The following is a 21,353-nucleotide window of genomic DNA, read 5'->3' as shown; positions in this document are numbered from 1 at the left end:
CCGTGCAGTTATAACGTTTGGGCTGAAGGAGCCCCTACAGAGTCTGTACATACCCCCAGTGAGTGCATGTACCTACTGAGTGCGAGTGTCGAGTGCCGAGATACGATTGCTAAGTGCCGAGTGATTGGGAGGATTAAGTGATTGTGAGGACTGAGTGACTGTGAGAACTAAGTGACAAGGAGGATTGAGTCAATTGCTACTTTGAGAGTATAGATATAGTTTTATCACTGAGTCGCATCGTATTTGGCATGCACACATGGCATACTGGCATAGAGACGCATTTTTCCTCATGCTGTACGGTATCATGCCATTCATGACTTCTCACATATATTGACATATGGGCATAGAGATGCATTTTACACTTGCTATTTGGAAAGAAAATAAGCATCTTATTTACTGTTGAAAGCTTACTCACATTTTGGAAAATTTTCGGTAAAAGACTTTGGATTTCACTGATATATTTGAAAACCGAAACTATTTGCTTGAACTATGAATAAGCTGAGCATTTTATCTCTGAGTTACTTCTCTTATTACTTGCTTTACATTGTTATGAACTGTTGTTGGCTATTGGTGTTGGACCCGACCTTTGTTCCAGCTCATTACTACTTTCAACCTAAGGTTAGGTTTGTTACTTATTGGGTAGATGGGATCGGTTATACTCATACTACACTTCTGCACCTTGCGTGCAGATGTTGGCTGCTGAAGTTGCTATGTTCAATGAGATTTGGATTTGAAGATGTACCTCTTATTCATGGTAGCCTTAGATTATTAAAAATTTATTTATGTACCTTTCGAACTGATGATGTATTTATTTCATATCTGCATTGTAAATTCTAATCATAGAAGCTTATGATTTGTACTACCAGTCATTGGAAAATGTATAAGATTCAAATATTTTCTTTAATTTATAGTTTCATAAAATTTTATTGAAATTGGATAGAAGTTAATTGGCTTACCTAGCGGGTTGGGTTAGGTGCTATCACGACTAGTTGGATTTTGGGTCGTGGAAAATTGGTATTAGAGCTATAGATTCATAGGTTTTACAAGTCATGAGCAAGTGTCTAGTAGAGTCTTGCAGATCGGTATGATGACGTCCATACCCATCTTCGAGAGGCTACATGACATTTAGGACATATTTCCCATCTTTCTTTCCTTATCGTGCGACATTGATTTATCTTAAAGTGTAACTCTTTGAATTCCCTCCACGCATTTGTCTGCACATGTGAGCGCTCGGTATCAGCTCTGCATCGACGGCTTGTGATTCCACGGATGAGGTGCGAGATGTGATTTCTATATGCTGAAGGGCCAGTTTGGAGGACTTGAGGCCGGGTTATTTATGGTAGCTTGAGCACAGAGATTTTGATTGTGTGAACATGTGCTTTTGGACTTATAAGTCCGGTATTGTCCCTATTAGTGGAATTTATTGCTCGATGGGTTATTTGATTTCTATATAACGAGTATGATGTGACTGCGGGAAGTGTTCAGATTGTTATAATGTGACGAGAGGAGTTTTCTTGACATGTAATAAGGACTATCGGGTGCTTGATTTCTGTCTTGATTTGACGTATAGTCTCGAGTTATGGGTGTATTGAAGGATCTTTCATGTTGTTTAATTGTGGAGTGGAGTATATTTTCATGTCGTATTATAAGCTCAGACTCGGGAAGCTTAAGTGATGGCGTAGTAGTTGTGGCTATTGAAGGGTATAGAGAGTTGTCAGTTTGAGGCAAAGTAGGTGAGTGATCTCTATGTTCCTGAGGTTGCGTGATCTCTATGTTTTTTTTGTAGAGACTTCTCCTTTACCAGTGAATTATATGTGTTGCAATTTGAGTTTGGACTGCTTGTGGAAGTTGTCTTGACTGTAAGAAGGGTGAATGCGAGATTTGCAGATAATTTGAAGTATTAGATAGTTTGTGTTACATGAGCTTATGAAGGATTTAGTTGAATCACACTGCAGTAATGTGGTATGGTTATTGTAAGTTATCAGATGTTTTATTCCATGGCTTTGAGCCAAATGGTGGAGTCTGCTATCGACTAGTTGATTTCACGGTTATCTGTTATATTGGTTTCGGTTTAAGGTATATTTGTGAATAAGTTATGACTTGTATAGGTTGAGATCGAGGATGACTCGAGTAAAGGAATTTATGGATACTGGTTGTATTACACTCTATGGGTATATGAAAATCATGGGATGATTGAATTGTTATTCGTTAAATAAGATGATTCGTCAAATAAGATGATTGAAAATCTGGAGTAGGGATTTACTCGGTTGCTTGGAGGTGTGGATTACTTTATTGGGTGTTGTTGTGATAATGGGGCACGGGTCGTTCAGCCCGTTTGATCGGTGCAATTGAGATTTGAACGGAGTGGATGACTCTCGAGGAGGTTCTAATGGGTTCAAGATATATATGTGGAAATTGAGAATTTTTCGGACATGTATATGGCTAGAATCTGAGATTTGCATTGAATGGTGTCAAGACTCGTGGTATTTCTATATCATTATGGATTATACATTTCATTATCAGGAAGGTGAAGAAAATGACTTTAGATTCATAGAAGGCCTCTTCATAGTAGGTGTCTCAATTATGGCACTTTTGTGGTGCTTAAGAGGAGATACAATGACTTATGAGTCTTAGGGCGGTGTGGTTTTATGCTAGGGTCTCATATGGTAAGTTTTGGTTCAGGATTGTGGTATTATGGCGAGGAGGAGTATCAATTTGAAGGTAATTCAGAAGGAACTAGGAGAAATAGGACAACTTGATAGTAGGTCGGATCAGCACAACAATGGATATAATTGGTTCTTTGGGTAATTATGAAGTGGCGAGTCTCTAAAGGTGTTTCGTGGTAATGCTGTTGGGTTTTGGTGAATTGCGTGGCTTAGTTGAGATAGAGGGATTCGGTTCTGATAGTTTGGTTATGTGTAAATGGATTCCAAAGAGTTCTCAATGGTTTCTACCACGGTTCGAGGTGTATATTTCTTACTGCTGTATGGAACATGTTGTGTATTGTGATTTTCTCCTGAATGAGATCACACGAAAGGTTCCTAGCAAATTGAGTATGTAGTTTGCTTGTGACTCAAAGTTGATTATGAGATTCTTGTACTCTTCACATGATGGTATGATAGATGTGGTGTGTTGTGTGGCATCAAGAATTGCATGTGCAAGGTCACGAGTCTGTTTTGAAGGGGAGAACATAAATTCTTAGGCAACATTGAAGGTTTTAGATGACTATGTGAATGATATTACTACTTGGTATTGCCTGAGAAGGGTGCGCATTTCAGACGCGATGTGTTATGATTTATGGATACTTCATTGGTATTGCAGCGCTCTCTTGGCTGACCGACTGCTAATTTTCAGATATTGCTATATAGCACGGAGGAATTGGAGACGAATTCCTCGTGGGATGATCATGTATAAGAGATGTGTTAGACATTCAGGCAGTGGAGTTTGGATCAGATATGGTGATTCGTGTGTTCTATGGATTTGGAGACTAGGAGTTTTTAGAAGTAGATTGTTTCATGGTTGTGGACTGTGAAAATGTGATCAAAGCTAGTAAGAGGATGGCCTGTATTATGGTTAGGATATTGTGGACTTTTTTGGGGGTATTTATCTATTTGTGGATGACCAGAGTTGATTTGGAGCCTATTGGTAGGCCCAATTAGGATGAGTATTCTACATAGGGTCGGATTGGTGGACTCCGTACTACTACTGTTGAAGGATGATCCATTAGGTTGGAGTTGAGATTATTCATGTTCTGATATGCTCTATGAGTTACCCTTCTATGCTACGAGGAGTTATGATTTGTTGGTTATATGCACACATGGTGCGGTTCTATTAGGGCCTTACATAGGAATTTGCGCGAGATATGTATTTGGGTGATGCATGATTGATTGTGCATTGGTTAAGTTCTTTCGGGCTTGTGTGCAATTGTGTCATTTTCTTCTCCGTGGGTATGGTTATGCACCTTGGGTACTTGATGTTGAGTTGCGTGCGGCTATTGATTTTGAGTAGGGTGGCTTGAGATATTTCATATGGACAAGTGTTTGAATGGGGTCACGCATTGCAGAGGAGTCATGTTCAGATATGATCCTTTGTGTTAGATTCATGTGTTATGGTTCTACGGTGCGTGATGGGTTTTTAGCATTGCGTTGTGGCGGTACTTGTTGAGCTTGAGAGACAGTCCTGTCATTTGAGTCATTTTTTCATGTTTGAGTACATTTGTATTGTTGCATATTGGTGCACGGATTGCACGGTTTGTGGCTCTGGGTAGTATTGGTGTGGTATGTCAATAGAGTAGCTGGTATTTGATAAGATGAGGTCATCGGATCTATGATAGGTGCCATCAGATTTGATTGCGGTATATTTGGAAGGATAGTATCGGATGTCGCCTTAGAAATTCCTATAGTTATTGCCGAAAGAGAGGGGGCTCCGTGACGTGTTGATCTTATGAATGGTTATGAGTTCTGCGTGTTTCTTTCATTGTCGACACTGTACGAAGGCTTTAAAATGAGGTTTTGTTTGATATGAGGTTTATTGCCGATATTGGGTTGTTTTGAGCAGCTACTATGATCGGAAATTTTGCTACGAGTATGCGAGTGGTGTGGTACGTCATGTGATTACATCTTGGGTTATGGATATGGCTTGATAGAAGTTTTTCAGACTTATACAGTGTGTACATGCGAGATTTTTATCTTATAGAATATTTCGGATGTTGGAAATTGGAAGAGTTAACCAAGTTTGACTTTTTAGCATTTGACCTCGGATTGGGGTTTTGATGGTTTTGTTAGCTCCGTTGGGTGATTTTGGACTTAGGGTGCGGATTGTGATTTGGAGGTCCGTCGTTGAATTTGACTTGACATGGCGAAAGATGGATTTTTGGAAAGTTGGATCTGGAGTGAACTTTTTGATATCGGATTTGGGTTGTGGTTCCAGCAATTGGAATAGCTTCGTTATGTCATTTGGGCTTGTGTGCAAAATGTTAGTTCATTATGGGTTGATTTGCTTTGTTTCAATATGAGTTATGGAAGTTGAAAAGTTCAAAGTTCATCATGTTTGAATTGAGGTGCAATTCATCATTACGATGTTGTTATGTGTATTTTGAGGCTTCGAGTAGGTTCATATTATGTTATGGAACTTGTTGGGATGTTCGTACGTGATTCCGAGGGGCTCGGCGTGTTTCGGATTGATTTCGGGCAATGTTTCTTCATGTTTTCATTGTTGGTGTATTCTAGCATCTATTGTCGCATTTCTTCATCGCGATCGCGGAATGAGGTGGGAGTTGTAGCTAGAGGAATTTTTTCATCGCGTTCGCATAGATGGAACCGCGTTCGCGTAGCTCTATCTCCTGTGTGTATCATGTACGCGAGGCTTGTGCTGTGAAGGCGTAGAGTATTTTGGTGGCATTATATTTTTTGGTCATTGCGAACACGATGGTTTTGATGCCTCGACATATTATAAAGTACTTTATTTCGAGGGTTTCAGCCATTTTTACTTTGTTGGACTTATGGAGCTCGGATTGAGGCGATTCTTGAAGTAATTTTCACCGTGTGGACTGGGGTAAGTGTTCTATACTCATTTTTTATTTTATATCATGAATTTATCTTCATTTTTAGCATTTGATTGAGGATTCCAAAAGAGAGAGATTGGGGATTTTGCCTAAGGTTTCATAATGTGAATTTTCGAGTTTTGAACATCAATTTGGAGTCGGATATGAGTGAAACTAGTATGGTTGGACTTGTAATTGAATGTGTTATCGGAGTTTGTGAGTTTTGTCGGTTTTCGAGGCGTGAGCCCGGGTTGGATTATTTGGTCGATATTTGGGCTTTGATTAATGATTCGACTTTTATCGATTGGGTTTGTTTCCTTTGGCACTATTTGAAGTATTTGAGTTTCTTTTGGCTAGTTTTGGGCCGTTAGGAGGCCGGTACGTGCGAGATGACATTTTTGGAGCATCGCTTTGCCTGCTCGGTATTGGAATTGGCTTGTTAGAGGTAAGTAACACATTTAAAAATGGTGTTGAGGGTATGAATCCCCGAATTACGTGTTGAGGTGACGCACATGCTAGTTGACGGGTGTGTGGGTTTGTGACTCTGTTATTTCTATGGTATTTTGTAGTTATTTGATCTTCCATGTAACCATGAAATTTATACGTACTCGAGCTATTGAGCCGTGATCCTTGTTAGAAATCATGTCTCGGCTACATGCTTATCCTGTTGGGACCCACTGAGGTCATTTCTGCTGTTGAGCTATCTGCTTTCATTGCATTACATATCTCAGTCTCTATTACCATTTACTGATACATCACATCATTATTTTTGGGCTGAAGGAGCCCTTACGGAGTCTGTACACACCCCCAATGAATGCAAGTGCTGAGTGCCGAGTGCCGAGTGCCGAGTGATTGAGTGACTGTGAGGACTGAGTAGTAGTGAGGACTGAGTGACTGGAAGGATTGAGTGAATTGATACTCTTAGAGTATACATATGGTTTTATAACTGTGTCGCATTGCATTTGGCATGCACACTTGACATACAGGCATAGAGACGTATTTTTCCTCATGCTATACGATATCATGTAATTCATGACTTCTCACACATATTGATATATGGGCATAGAGATGTATTTTACACTTGCTATCTAGAAAGAAATTGAAACATCTTATTTACTGTTGAAAGAATTTTTGGGAAAAATTACAGTTTTCAAACTTACATTTTAGCAAATATTTGATAAAAGACTTGGGTTTTCATTGATATATTTGAAAAGCGGAACTATTTTCCGGAACTATGAATAAGTTGTGCATTTTATCTTCGAGTAATTTCTCTTATTACTTGCTTTACGTGTTATGAATTGTTGTTCGCTACTGGTGTTGGACCCGACCTTTGTTCCACCTCGTCACTACTTTTAACCTAAGGTTAGGTTTGTTATTTATTGAGTACATGGGGTCGATTGTACTCATACTACACTTTTGCATCTTGCATGTAGATGTTGGTTGATGATGTTGCTGTGTTGGATAGGAGATGGATTTGAAGATGTACCTGCGTTCCGGTTGTAGCTGCCTCTTGTTCATGGTAGCCTTATATTAGTAAAAATCAATTTATGTACCTTTCGAACAGATGATGTATTTATTTCAAACTAGCTTTGTAAATTCTAATCTTAGAAACTCATGATTTGTACTATCAGTCCTTGGGAAATGTATAAGATTCAGATATTTTCTTTTATTTATAGTTTCATAAAATTTTATTGAAATTGGATAGATGTTAATTGGCATACCTAGCGAGTTGGGTTAAGTGCCATTACGACTAGTTAAATTTTGGGTCGTGACAATGATATACTATAAATTGGTCATGGACACACCGTAATTGGGCAACACAATTTCTTAAAGCAATAACTATCACATATCAAAATAACTGCCATGGCTCCATCAAAAAAATTCTTGATTTTTCTTTTGGCTGCATTAATCGCAACCCCCGTTGCAGTTGCCCAACTTATTTCAATACATTATTAGCCTATGATATATGAGTACATATACACTGTTAGATGATCCAAGAGAAAACTACAAGTAAACTTTCTTAAAATTTAGGCAGATTTCTTGATTTGAAGTCTAAGTGAAATAACACTGCATCTATTATTCCTTTCATAACAATGGGTGAGGATGGTATAAACATAGAGTAACTTAAGTCGAATGAATTCTACACTCGTATTCATAAGATGCATATGGCTCCATCATAAAACGTTTCTGCATGTTGAACTGTATGATCATTTTATCTAAAAGTCTAAAAAGTGTGAGATAATATATTTTTATTTACATAACTTATTTTATTTTCAACATGTTAGATAAAATGCAAACTTGATCTAATTGCATAAATAATATTAATATCATTTAACTTTGCAGATGTATCAATGCAATTGCGGTGTGGATCAAGAAATGTGGTATCAAGTACAATAACAAATGGATCGGGAGTATTTTCTTTGGTGGTGGATCCTAGTGTAAATACTTTGCCATTGCTATTGTCCAACTGCCATTTAGTAGTTGCAAATCCACTCTCAACATGCAATGCGAGCTTACCATCTGTTGGGCTTTTGGTGTCATCCTTTAACCTTCTAAACATCAGTATTGGCAGTGTCGGCGGTGTTATTAGTGTCAGTTTAGGTCCTATTAATTTTTTACTTAATCTTAACCTCATTTTATAGTGAATGAGCTAGCCTGCTAGTGCTTAATTTGTACTACTACTACTATGCATTAGCTAGTTAACCTTCTTGGCCAGCTGCTTACTGCATGAATAAGGACGGTTGTTTCTACTAGTGAATAAAGTGCAAATAATATTCGCAAGTCTTATATTAGAGCAATCTAATAGTATTGCGTGTGTTTCAATTTTTTTTTATAGCTTTGTCTTGTTTATTACCCCTTCTTATTTTTTGTTTCATACATGCGGCAATGACTCTAGAATGAGCTTTGACCTAACGGCTCTACATAATAAGGACATATGAAATAAGAATGAAGGGACATAAAAAGAGAATATACTAAAAGCGGGATAAGATAAAATTAAGGAAGATACTGTAAGATGATAATGCCAATCAAATGATAATATAATAAATACTAATAAAAATAATGAATAAAAAAATAATAATATCGTATTCAAAGTTATATAATGATGGGACCCAATAAAGTATCTGATAAGGTATAATAACCCAAATAGGGGTATCATGCTTGGTGGGATTAATGAGAAAGAAGATATATATTATTAGTTCTATCAATATAATCTCTAGGGAAGGAAAAATGAAAGTTTATCTCACGACCCAAATCCCAACCTATCATGATGACGCCTATCACATTAGTAGGAAAGACGAAAATCACATAATAACTATGCATTTTAAATTAAAAACATGATTTAATAGATCTAATAGTGAAAAGTCTTATAAATAACTGATAAAAATAATTGCAACTCAACTACAATAATCCAAAAATCCTAGTGTCACCGAGCACATGAGCTACTAATGTCAACATAGTCTAAAACTCTAGTATAAATGTCTGAGAAGATAGAACAGTACTGAAATAAAATGCAATAAAGGAGAGTCACGGTTTGCGGACGTCATCACGGCTACCTCAAGGTCTCCGAACAGGTACTATCACCACTCGAAGTGTAGAGTGTAATATGAGTACAACCGACCCGATATACTCAATAAGTAACATGACTAACTTTGGGCTGAAAGCAGTGACGAGCTCAGAAAGATACAGTCTGAATAAAAATGATGACAACACTAATATAAGAAGATAATGACACTAATAACACAGAGAGTGTTTCATAAGGACCAGTATTTGAATGGGGTCACGCATTGCAGCGGAGTCATGTTCAGATATGATCCTTTGTGTTAGATTCGTATGTTATGGTTCTACAGTGCATTATGGGTTTTTAGCATTGCATTGTGGCGGTAGTTGTTGAACTTGCAAGACGGTCCTCTCGTTTGAGTCATTTTTCCATACTTGAGTACATTATTATTGTTGCATATTGGTGCACGGATTGCATGGTTTGTGGCTCTGGGTAGTATTGGTGTAGCATGTCAATAGAGTAGCTGGTATTTGATAAGATGAGGTCGTCAAATCTTGGATGGGTGCCATCATATTTGATTGAGGTATATTTGGTAGGATAGTATCAGATGTCGCCTTAGAAATTGCTATAGTTATTGCCGAAAGAGAAGGGGCTCCGTGACGTATTGATCTTATGAATGGTTATGAGTTCTACATGTTTCTTTCATCGTCAACACTGTACGAAGGCTTTAAAATGAGGTTTTGTTTGATATGAGGTTTATTGCCGGTATTGGGTTGTTTTGAGCATCTACTATGATCGGAAATTTTGCTACGAGTATGCGAGTGGTGTGGTGCATCATGTGATTACATCTTGGGTTATGGATATGGCTTGATACAAGTTGTTCAGACTTATACATTGTGTAGATGCGAGATTTTTATCTTATAGAATATTCCGGATGTTGGAAATTGGATTCTAAGGCTCATGGGCTAGGTTGAATTAAGAAATTTATGTTATGTTATGTAATCAGACCTATATGGGATAGGGTGACTTGGGATCGCCCCCTTGTATGTGCGTGGTAAGGTTACACAGCGGTTTGGCAGCTTTGGAATGACTCTGGACACGTTCGAGGACGAACGTATGTTTAAGTGGGGGAGGATGTTACGACCCAGCCAGTCGTTTTGAGAATTTTGACTTTTCTCGGGAGTTTACAGGCATGTGTAGCTCCGTATGATGTATTATGAGTTATGTGAATCGTCGGTTTTGGCTTTTAGGTTATTTGAAATTGATTTCGAAGAATGATTCTCAACTAGAAAGTATTAAATTGGAAGAGTTGACCAAGTTTGACTTTTTAGTATTCGACCTCGGATTGGAGTTTTGATAGTTCCATTAGCTCCCTTGGGTGATTTTGGACGTAGGGTACGGATTGTGATTTGGAGGTCTGTAGTTGAATTTGACTTGACATGGTGAAAGTTGGATTTTTGGAAAGTTTGACCTGGAGTGGACTTTTCGTTATGTCATTTGGGACTTGTGTGCAAAATTTTAGTTCATTATGGGTTGATTTGCTATGTTTCGGCATGAGTTATGGAAGTTGAAAAGTTCATCAAGTTTGAATTGAGGTGCGATTCATCGTTACGATATTGTTATGTATGTTTTGAGGCCTCGAGTAGGTTCATATTATATTATGGAACTTGTTGGGATGTTCGTACGTGGTCCCGAGGGGCTCGGCATGTTTCGGATTGATTTCGGGCTATTTTTCTTCATGTTTTCATTGCTGGTGTATTCTAGCGTCTAGTGTCGCATTTCTTCATCGCGATCGCTGAATGATGTGGGAGTTGTAGGTGGAGGCCTTTCTTCATCGCATTCACGTAGTTGGAACCGCGTTCGTGTAGCTCTGTCTCCTGTGTGTATCATGTTCGCGAGGCTTGTGCGGCGAAGGCGTAGAGTATTTTGGTGGCATTATATTTTTGGTCATTGCGAACATGATGGTTTTCTCGCGTTCACGTAAGATGGATGCCTCGGCATATTATAAAGTACTTTATTTCGAGGGTTTCATCCATTTTTACATTTTTGGAGTTGTGGAGCTCGGATTGATGCGATTCTTGAAGCAATTTTCACCGTGTGGACTGGGGTAAGTGTTCTTTACTCATTTTTTATTTTATATCACGAATTTATCTTCATTTTCAGCATTTGATTGAGGATTCCAAAAGTAGAGAGATTGGGGATTTTGCCTAAGGTTTCATAATGTGAACTTTTGAGTTTTGAACATCGATTTGGAGTTGGATTTGAGTAAAACGAGTATGGTTGGACTCGTAATTGAATGAGTTATCGGAGTTTGTGAATTTTTTGGGGTTCCAAGGCATGAGCCCGGGTTGGACTTTTTGGTCGATATTTGGTCTTTGATTAATGATTCGACTTTTATCGATTGGGTTTGTTTCCTTTGGCATTATTTGAAGTATTTGAGTTGCATTTGGCTAGTTTTGGGCCGTTAGGTGGCCGGTACATGCGAGATGACATTTTTGGAGCATCGCTTGGCTTGTTCGGTATTGAAATTGGCTTGTTAGAGGTAAGTAACACATTTAAACATGGTGTTGAGGGTATGAATTCCCAAATTACGTGTTATATGATTAATGTTGAGGTAACACACATGCTAGTTGACCGGCGTGTGGGTTGGTGACTCTGTTATTTCTATAGTATTGTGTAGTTACTTGTTCTTACCTGTAACCATGAAATATCTACATACTCGAGCTATTGAGCCGTGATCCTTGTTAGAAACCATGTCTCGGCTACATGCTTATCCTGTTGGGACCTACTAAGGTCATTTCTGCTGTTGAGCTATCTGCTTTCGTTGCATTACATACTCAGTCATACGCACTCATATGCATATCATATCTCAGTCTCTGTTACCATTTATTGATACATCACATCATTATTTTTTGGTTAATTCTTCATGACATTGAGAGCCCAAGAGACTGACGAGATTGATGACTGAGTGAGGTCGAGGGCCTGATTGTGAGGATTTTGATACTATAGCACGTGAGTTGTCCGTGCGGCACGTGAGTTGTCCGTGCAGCACATGAGTTGTCCGTGCAGTTATAGAACTTTGGCTGAAGGAGCCCTTACAGAGTCTGTACACACCCCCAATGAGTGCAAGTGTTGAGTGCCGAGTGCCGAGTGATTATGAGAATTGAGTGACTGTGAGGACTGAGTAGCTGTGAGGACTGAGTGACAGGGAGGATTGAGTGAATTGATACTCTGAGAGTATACATATGGTTTTATCACTGTGTTGTATTGCATTTGGAATGCACACTTGACATATAAGCATATAGACGTATTTTTACTCCTGCTATACGATATCATGTCATTCATGACCTCTCACACATATTGACATATGGGTATAGGAATGCATTTTACACTTACTATCTGGAAAGAAAATGAAACATCTTATTTACTATTAAAAGGATTTTTGGGAAAAATTACAGTTTTCAAACTTACTTACACTTTAGCAAATATCCGATAACAGACTTGGGTTTTCATTGATATATTTAAAAAGCGGAACTATTTAATGGAACTATGAATAAGCTGTGCATTTTATCTTCGAGTAATTTCTCTTATTACTTGCTTTACATTGTTATGAATTGTTGTTCGCTACTGGTGTTGGATCCGACCTTTGTTCCAGCTCGTCACTACTTTTAACCTAAGGTTAGGTTTGTTGCTTATTGAGTACATGGGGTCGGTCGTACTCATACTACACTTTTGCACCTTGCATGTAGATGTTGGTTGATGATGTTGCTGTGTTGGATGGGAGATGGATTTGAAGATGTACCTGCGTTCCGGTTTTAGCTGCTTCTTGTTCATGGTAGCCTTAGATTATTAAAAATTAATTTATGTACCTTTCAAACAGATGATGTATTTATTTCATACTAGCTTTGTAAATTCTAATCTTAGAAGCTCATGATTTGTACTATCAGTCCTTGGAAATGTATAAGATTCAAATATTTTCTTTTATTTATAGTTTAATAAACTGTTATTGAAATTGGATATATATTAATTGACATACCTAGCGAGTTGGGTTAGGTGCCATTACGACTAGTTAGATTTTGGGTCGTGACAATGATATACTATAAATTGGTCATGCACACACCGTAATTGGGCAACCCAATTTCTTACAGCAATAACTATCACATATAAAAATAACTGCCATGGCTCCATCAAAAAATTTCTTGATTTTACTTTTGGCAGCATTAATCGCAACCCCCGTTGCAGTTGCCCAACTTATTTCAATACGTATAAGTGGGGTGTTATTTTGCAGCGTTAACGACACTTTAGATGTCATCAATGGACTCACCCCCCAAGTTTTTCCTAGTAAGTTTGTTATTTTGTTAAAATTTAGGCAGATTTCTTGATTTGAAGTCTAAGAGAAATAACACTGCATCTATTATTCCTTTCATAACAATGGGTGAGGATGGTATAAATATAGAGTAACTTGAGTCGAATGAATTCCACACTCATAGTCATAAGATGCATATGGCCCCATCATATGACGTTCTGCATGTTGAACTATATGATCATTTTATCTAAAAGTCTAAAAAGTGTGAGATAATATATTTTTATTTACATAATTTATTTTATTTTCAACATGTTAGGTAAAATGAAAAGTTGATCTAATTGCATAAATAATATTAATATCATTTAACTTTGCAGATGTATCAGTGCAATTGCGGTGTGGATCAAGAAATGTGGTATCTAGTACAATAACAAATGGATCAGGAGTATTTTCATTGGTGGTGGATCCTCGTGTAAATACTTTGCCATTGCTATTGTCCAACTGCAATTTAGTAGTTGCAAATCCACTCTCAACATGTAATGCGAGCTTACCATCTGTTGGGCTTTTAGCGTCATCCTTGAACCTTCTAAATATTGGTATTGGCAGTGTCGACAGTGTTATTAGTGTCAGTTTAGGTCCTACTAGTTTTTTACTTAATCTTAATCTCATTTTATAGTGAATGAGCTAGCCTGCTAGTGCTTAATTTGTACTACTACTACTACTACTACTACTACTATGCATTAGCTAGTTAACCTTCTTGGCCAGCTGCTTACTGCATGGATAAGGAAGGTTATTTCTACTAGTGAATAAAGTGCAAATAATATTCGCAAGTCTTATATTGGAGCCATCTAATAGTATTGTGTGTGTTTTAATTTTTTTTATAGCTTTGTCTTGTTTATTACCCCTTCTTATTTTTTATTTTATACATGCGACAATGACTCTAGAATGAGGTTCGACCTAACGGCTCTACATAATAAGGACATATGAAATAAGAATGAAGGGACATAAAAAGAGAATATAATAAAAGCGGGATAAGATAAAATTAAGGAAGATACTGTAAGATGATAATGTCGATCAAACGATAAGATAATAAATACTAATAAACATAACGAATAAGACAAAAATAATATCATATTCAAAGTTATATAATGATGGGACCCAATAAAGTATCTAACAAGGTATAATACCCTAAATAAGGGTATCATGCTTGATGGGATTAATGAGAAAGAAGATATATATTATTAGTTCTATCAATATTATCTCTAGGGAAGGGAAAATGAAAGTTTATCTCACGACCCAAATCCCAACCTGTCGGGATGGCGCCTATCACATTACTATGAAAGATGAAAAATGCATAATAACTACGTATTTTAAATTAAAAACATGATTTAATAGGTCTAATAGTGAAAAGTCTTATAAATAACTGATAAAAACAACTGCAACTCAATTACAATAATCCAAAAATCCTAGTGTCACTGAGCACATGAGCTACTAATGTCAACATAGTCTAAAACTCTAGTATAACTATCTGAGAAAATAGAATAGTACTGAAATAAAATGCAATAAAGGAGAGTCAAGGTTTGTGGATGTCATCATAGCTACCTCGAGGTCTCCGAACAGGTACTATCACCACTCGAAGTGTGGAGTGTAGTATGAGTACAACCGACCCGGTATACTCAATAAATAACATGACTAATTTTGGGCTGAAAGCACTGACGAGCTCAAAAAGATACAGTCCAAATAAAAATGACGACAACATTAATTTAACAAGATAATGACACTAATAACTCAGAGAAGTTCCTTATTCAACTTGTACATAGTACAAAAATTTAGGCATGCTTTCAAGTTTAACAATTTAAGCTCAGCACTGATAAAATATGCCAAGTACAACTAGTATGAGAAATGTTACATCTCTATGCCTACATGTCAAATATGCATGTCAAATGCAATGCATCATAGTGATAATCCCAGGTACTTACACTAATTAATATGTCTATCTCAAACTCGTACTCATCACACATAATCACTCAGCATTGTACGATACCTATGCTAACTGCTGGTATGTCACACTCTGGAAGGGCAAATCTTACCCAAGAGCTAATATAAAGTCAATATGGCCTGCTGAGGCGTGCAACCAAATCTAATAATAATAAATAATCCAATGAAGTCTGCTGCGGTGTGTAGGCCGATCCATAATAATAATAATAATAATAAATATAAAGCCAATATGGCATGTTACGGTATGCAACCCGATCCACAATATCACATACAACACAGCTCTCACGCCCAAACTGAGTCATCAATATCTCCAGTCTCACGGTCTCATATATCTCATACCACTCAACCCAAACAATGATAACATGATGTAATCGTGAATGATAACAGGTACTGAGATATGTTATGCAAATGAATGAATATGACTGAGTACATAATTGCAACTTAAGTAAGTAACTCAACAATAGAAATAACCTTAGTGGATCCCAACAGAATAAGCACGTAGACTAAACATGATTTCTAATATGATTCACAACTCAATTACTCTAACACGTAGGAATTACACAGTTAGAAACAAGACTAGATAACTACACAGTATTACAGAATCAACCCAATCATAATTACCACGGTGCTCGCCCACACATTGTCACGACCCTAGTTTCCCTCTGTATGATGTCGTGATGGAACCTAGTCTATACGACTAGCTAAGCCTAACAGTTAATGAACACTTGGCATAAATAATTAACAAAATACAAAAAACAAAGCTGAATATCTGATATAAACTTCCAAAATCAGAATCCATAAAAATACACTCCCCAAGACCGGTGGAACTTAGTCATAATCTCTAGAGAGTGAAACTATAATATACTACATCACTATTTGAAAGAAAATACACAGTAATTAAGGATAAGGGAAGGTGACTCTGAGGCTTGGGGACGCCGAGTAGGCATACCTTGTGTAATGACCCAGCCAGTTGTGTTGAGTATTTTAGCCCCGATTTCCTATTTATTGACTCCTATATGTTGTATTGTTGTTATGTGACTTTTGGGGTAGTTGGTTTTGGTTTCGGGTGAGTTTCGAATTGAAAAGGGACATATAGTCCCAAAGTTGGAAGTTAAGTTCAAGAAATTCACCGTAGTTTGATTTTTGTGTAAATGACTCCAAAATGGAGTTTTGACGATTCCAATAGCTTTGTATGGTGATTTTGGACTTAGGAGCATGTCCGGATATTGATTAGGAGGTCCGTAAGTCGTTTCAACTTAAATTAGCAAAATTTAGAAAGTTGAAGGTTTGGAAGGTTGAGAAGTTTAACCAGGAGTTGACTTTATTGATATCAGGGTCGAATTCCAATTCCCGAAGTTGTAATAGGTCCGTCATATAATTTATGACTTGTGTGCAAAATTTGAAGTCAATCGTACTTGTTTTGGTATGATTCGACGTTAGTTTTCGAAGTCGGATGTTCATAGTTTCAATAAGATTGAATTGTGTTGCGATTCATAGAATCGATGTTGTTTGATGTGATTTTTTGCCTCGAGTAGGTCCGTTATGTGTTATGGAACTTGTTGGTATATTCAGACGGGTTCTGAGTGTCCCGAGTGTGAGTCCGATTGAAGTTGGATCATTTTTGGACTTGATTGAATTGTTGAAGCTGTTGGTTTTCTGTTCTGGTTTTCTTATATGCGTTCGCGAAGGTTCTCTAGCGATCGCGTAGAGTCATCAGCGACTACTGGTATTTTTCTCTTCGCGTTCACGAAGGTAAGGGTGCGATCGCGAAGTTTGCTGAGCTTGTTAATCGCTTACATTTTGTTTCTCTTTAAAGATTGCAACTTTATTGTTTGGAATAGCTTCATATAGTTTGTACTTATATTATGAAGTTGTTTTGGCTAGATTCCACCCGTTCCAAGTTGGATATTCACAGGAAAAGCTTACTAGTGGATTGAGTTAGCGTGTTTTGAGGTAGGTGTCTTGCCTAACGTTGTGTGGGAGAATTAAACCTTAGAATTGGTGTTGTTTTGTGATATTGTGATATATGGAAGCTGTGTACGCAAGGTGAAGAGTACGTACATGTCACGATCCAAAATTTCCTATCGACGGGACCGTGATGGCGCCTAACATTTCACTTGCCAGCAAGCCAACATTAGAGAATTATTAAACAATTTCCTTATTTCGATTCAGTAAATAACAATAATTAACTCAAATGAAAATAATATGTGCGGAATTTAATAAAACTGTATTAATTACTACTACCCAGATCTAGAGTCATAATTCACGAGCATTCTAGAATTTACTACAAGTAATAGTCTGAAAGAAATACAACTGTCTGAATGAAAGAAAATAGTAGAAAATAAAAAGATAGACGGGGACTTCAAGGTCTGTGAATACCGACAGATCTACCTTGAGTCTCCGGACAGCGGACCAATACCGAATATCAACCTGAGCCGGTATCAAAATCTGCACAGAAAGTGCAGATTGCAGCATCAGTACAACCGACCTCATGTACTGGTAAGTGTCGAGCCTAACCTCGACGAAGTAGTGACGAGGCTAAGGCAAGGAACCTACGATCAACTTGTATAATTTAACAATGTATGCGCAAATAACAGGAATGAAGAACTAAATAGCAAATGTCGGGAGGGGAGACATACTGAGGGGAATACAAGATATAGAACTAACAGGAATGAAGAACCCTTCGTGCATTAACACTCACAATATGACACGACATCACCCTTCGTATATTAACACTCACAATATGGCACGACATCACCCTTCGTGCATTAATACTCACAATATGGCACGGCATCACCCTTCGTGCATTAACACTCACAATATGGCACGCCATCACCCTTCGTACATTAACACTCTCCCTTACCATAATGCAATGCATAAATAATATACGGGAGATAGAATAATAAGTACAAACCTTACTTCAACATTTGGTTCCATAATATCAATCTCAACTTTGAAATAAAAACTCAATTATCACAAGAAAATTCCGTAAACATGATAAGAACGATAATTTGAACAACACTAGTATAACACGTAACAATTTGGCATAGTAATGAGACAATATCAGAAAAAAATAGACAAAAATGGAAAAACAGGTAAATTGGCGGGGTATAGGTACTCGTCACCTCACATACACGCCGCTCACATGAATTTAACTTAGCAAATAATCTAAGGTTCCTAATTCCCTCAAGTCAGGGTTAGACACAACATTTACCTCGCTACGAAGGCCACTTAATTCTCAATCACAGCTTTTTCTTTGGAATTCGCCTCCAAACCACCCGTATCTATTCAAAAATGACTCAATAATATCAAATATTAATAAAAGAATCAATTATATTGCATAAATTAAATTTCTCAATTTTCCCTCCAAAAAGTCGAAAAATCGACCCCAGGCCCGCTTGGTCAAAATCCCGACGCTCGGACAAAAATCCTTTTACCCATTCACCCTCGAGCCCGAATATGTAATTAGTTTTGGAATCCGACCTCAAATTGAGGTCTAAATATCCAAATTTCCGAAATCCCTAGTTTCTACCCTAACCCCTAATTCTACCATGAAACTCTAGATTTTTAGGTTGAATTCTAGTAAAATGAAGTAAAAGATTGAAAGAAACGAGTCAAGGAACACTTACCTATGATTTGGGGAAGAGAATGTTTTTGAAAAATCGCCCTAGGCCTCCTACCCTTTTGAAAACAAGAAGAAAAATGGTTGGAGTCTGAAATAAATGCCCATTGCCCAGCGACCTTCGCACCTGCGCATCCGCATGTGCGGACGGAATATGCGCTTCTACGAAGAAGGACTGGGCCAACTGGGGCCGCACCTACAGACAGGGTTCCGCTTCTGCGGTCCCGCTCCTGTGGAGAAAAGTCTGCATCTACGGAAAAATGAAGTCTAGGCCTGGGTCGCATCTTCGGGGCTTTCGCTCGCACCTACGAGCTCGCACCTGCCACCAAAGGCTCGCACGTATGGGAACACCAGATTTGGTGCACGAGCAGCCTTATTGAGGTTTGAACTCAACTCGCGCATCGCTCGAATGGTACCCCAGCCCTCGGGTGCTCCAAACCAAACATGCACGCAAGTCTAAAAATATTATACAGACCTGCTCGCGCAATCAAATCGCCAAAATAACACCTAGAACTCTAAATTTAGTACCAAATCAAATGAAAATCTCAAGAACACTTTAAAATTTCTATTTCCTCAACAGGACGTCCGAATCACGTCAAATCAACTCCGTTACTCACCAAATATTTCACAGACATGTCTTAAATATGATAATGAACCTGTACCGGGCTTCGAAACTAAAATACGGACCCGATACTAACAACGCCAAATATCAATCAATTCTTAAAAACAAATAATTTCTAAACTTTTAATTTTTATCAATAATTCATAACTCAAGCTAGGGACCTCCGAATTTAATTCCGGGCATACGCCCAAGTCCCATAATTCGATACAGACCTACCGGGACCGTTAAAGCACAGATCCGGGCTCGTTTACCAAAAATATTGACCGAAGTCAATTAAAATCAACTTTTAAGGAAAAAATTATTATTTGCATTGGTTTTCAACATAAAAGCTTTTCAGAAACCTGTCCGGACTACGCACGCAAATCGTGGAGGGTAAAAATGATTTTTTAAGGCTTAAGAGCGCAGATTCGAGTTCTAAAACATAAGATGACCTTTTGGGTCATCACAGTACACTGTGTAAATGTGGTAATTGACCGGGTTTAGATATGTAGATTCCTTTCATGTTTTTAATTGAGTTGCCATAATATGTTATACTCATCATCATTAGTCTATCTTCACATGCTTTACTTGACATCGCTAATACTTGTCTTACCCTTACTTGCTAATTGTCTTTGCATGTTTAGTTCAAGTTATTGTTCTCTATTTTCCTTATTCATTATTTAACCATTGAGTTCCTTATTTGAAATTGTTATTTCATGGAATATCTTATTGTTGAATTTAGTATTGAGTTGTAAAGGTCGTGATTCACATTGAGGCAAAGTGGTAAATTTGTTGAAATACTATTCTTGTGAGTCATTCACTTTCGGTTGTTATTTTGAGACTCTTGTACATATTGTGGTAGTCATGTGCTATTTATTGTGGAAATACTATTATTTTTGACTTCTTTGGCAAGTTGTGATATTGAGTACTTGAGGTGCGATTTGTGATATATTGTGATATTGATATGCATGCGGTGGAATAAGAATTGGGGGATGAAACGCATACGGTACGATAAGGTGGGATTGATATGCATGTTGCTGGTAGGAGAACTAAGAGTCCTACCCTAAACCCTCGTCCGAACCCTCGGATCGCGTAAAACAACATCCAAACTAAGAGTCCTACCCCAAACTAAATCGAATCAACTTATGAACTTCAAGTTCTTCCAACATACTCTGAACGCACTGAATCATACTTAAACTGCAGAAAATGACACCAAATTTAAAGAACTTGAAAACCATTAATTAGCGAATTTCAATATTAAGCGCAAAAATGCTTTCGGGTGATCCGAAACCCGATCAGAACACACGCCCAAGTCCAAAATTATTATACGAACCTATTGGGACCATTAAATCCTGATTTTGGGTTCGTTTACTCAAAATGTTGACTCAAGTCAAAATTAACCATTCTAAGCCATTATTAAGGAGTCAAGTATTCTGATTTTCACCCAAACCCATCCCAATTCGAACAAACCGTCCCCGCAAGTCATAAAATAGTAGAAACACATACAGGGAGTTATAATTAGGGAACATGGATCTAGAATGCAAAATAACCGGTCGGTTCATTACATTCTTCAAATCAATTTTCAAGGTAATCTTAGTAGTGACAACTTTCATATTCATGACTTCAGAGATAATTTATTGGATGTCAATTGCATCATCACTAACCCTTATAAGGAAACTAACTTGATAAGGGCTAATAAGTTCATTATGAAATTTATTTGCTTCTGTTGGTGAACATATCTCACTACTAAAAAGCGTCTATTTTTCGACTGAAAAAAATTCTAATTTC

General features: G+C 37.6%; 1 protein-coding gene and 1 pseudogene across 1 annotated transcript; both read left to right on the top strand.

Moving 5' to 3' along the window:
• Positions 1-7,405: 7,405 nt before the first annotated feature.
• Positions 7,406-8,184, top strand: LOC107806739 (phylloplanin-like; annotated as a pseudogene).
• Positions 8,185-13,219: 5,035 nt separating this feature from the next.
• LOC107806730 (phylloplanin-like) lies at positions 13,220-14,020 on the top strand. The gene is made up of 2 exons (XM_016630958.1): positions 13,220-13,382; positions 13,722-14,020. Exons 1-2 carry the CDS (start codon positions 13,220-13,222, stop codon positions 14,018-14,020), a joined length of 462 nt encoding a protein of 153 aa, XP_016486444.1.
• Positions 14,021-21,353: the final 7,333 nt, after the last annotated feature.

This window comes from Nicotiana tabacum, chromosome 14, assembly GCF_000715075.1.
Source record: "Nicotiana tabacum cultivar K326 chromosome 14, ASM71507v2, whole genome shotgun sequence".
In the NCBI taxonomy this organism is placed as follows: domain Eukaryota; kingdom Viridiplantae; phylum Streptophyta; class Magnoliopsida; order Solanales; family Solanaceae; genus Nicotiana; species Nicotiana tabacum.
Note: the sequence above shows the minus strand (reverse complement) of the source record. Positions and strands in the feature narration are given on the sequence as shown.

What these genes read in the sequence shown, in the direction of transcription:
- LOC107806730 (XM_016630958.1), top strand. Translation starts at nt 13,220, where the DNA reads ATGGCTCCATCAAAAAATTTCTTGATTTTACTTTTGGCAGCATTAATC. An exon ending in CACCCCCCAAGTTTTTCCTA is followed by an intron (nt 13,383 to 13,721) that starts GTAAGTTTGTTA and finishes TTAACTTTGCAG; the next exon opens with ATGTATCAGTGCAATTGCGG.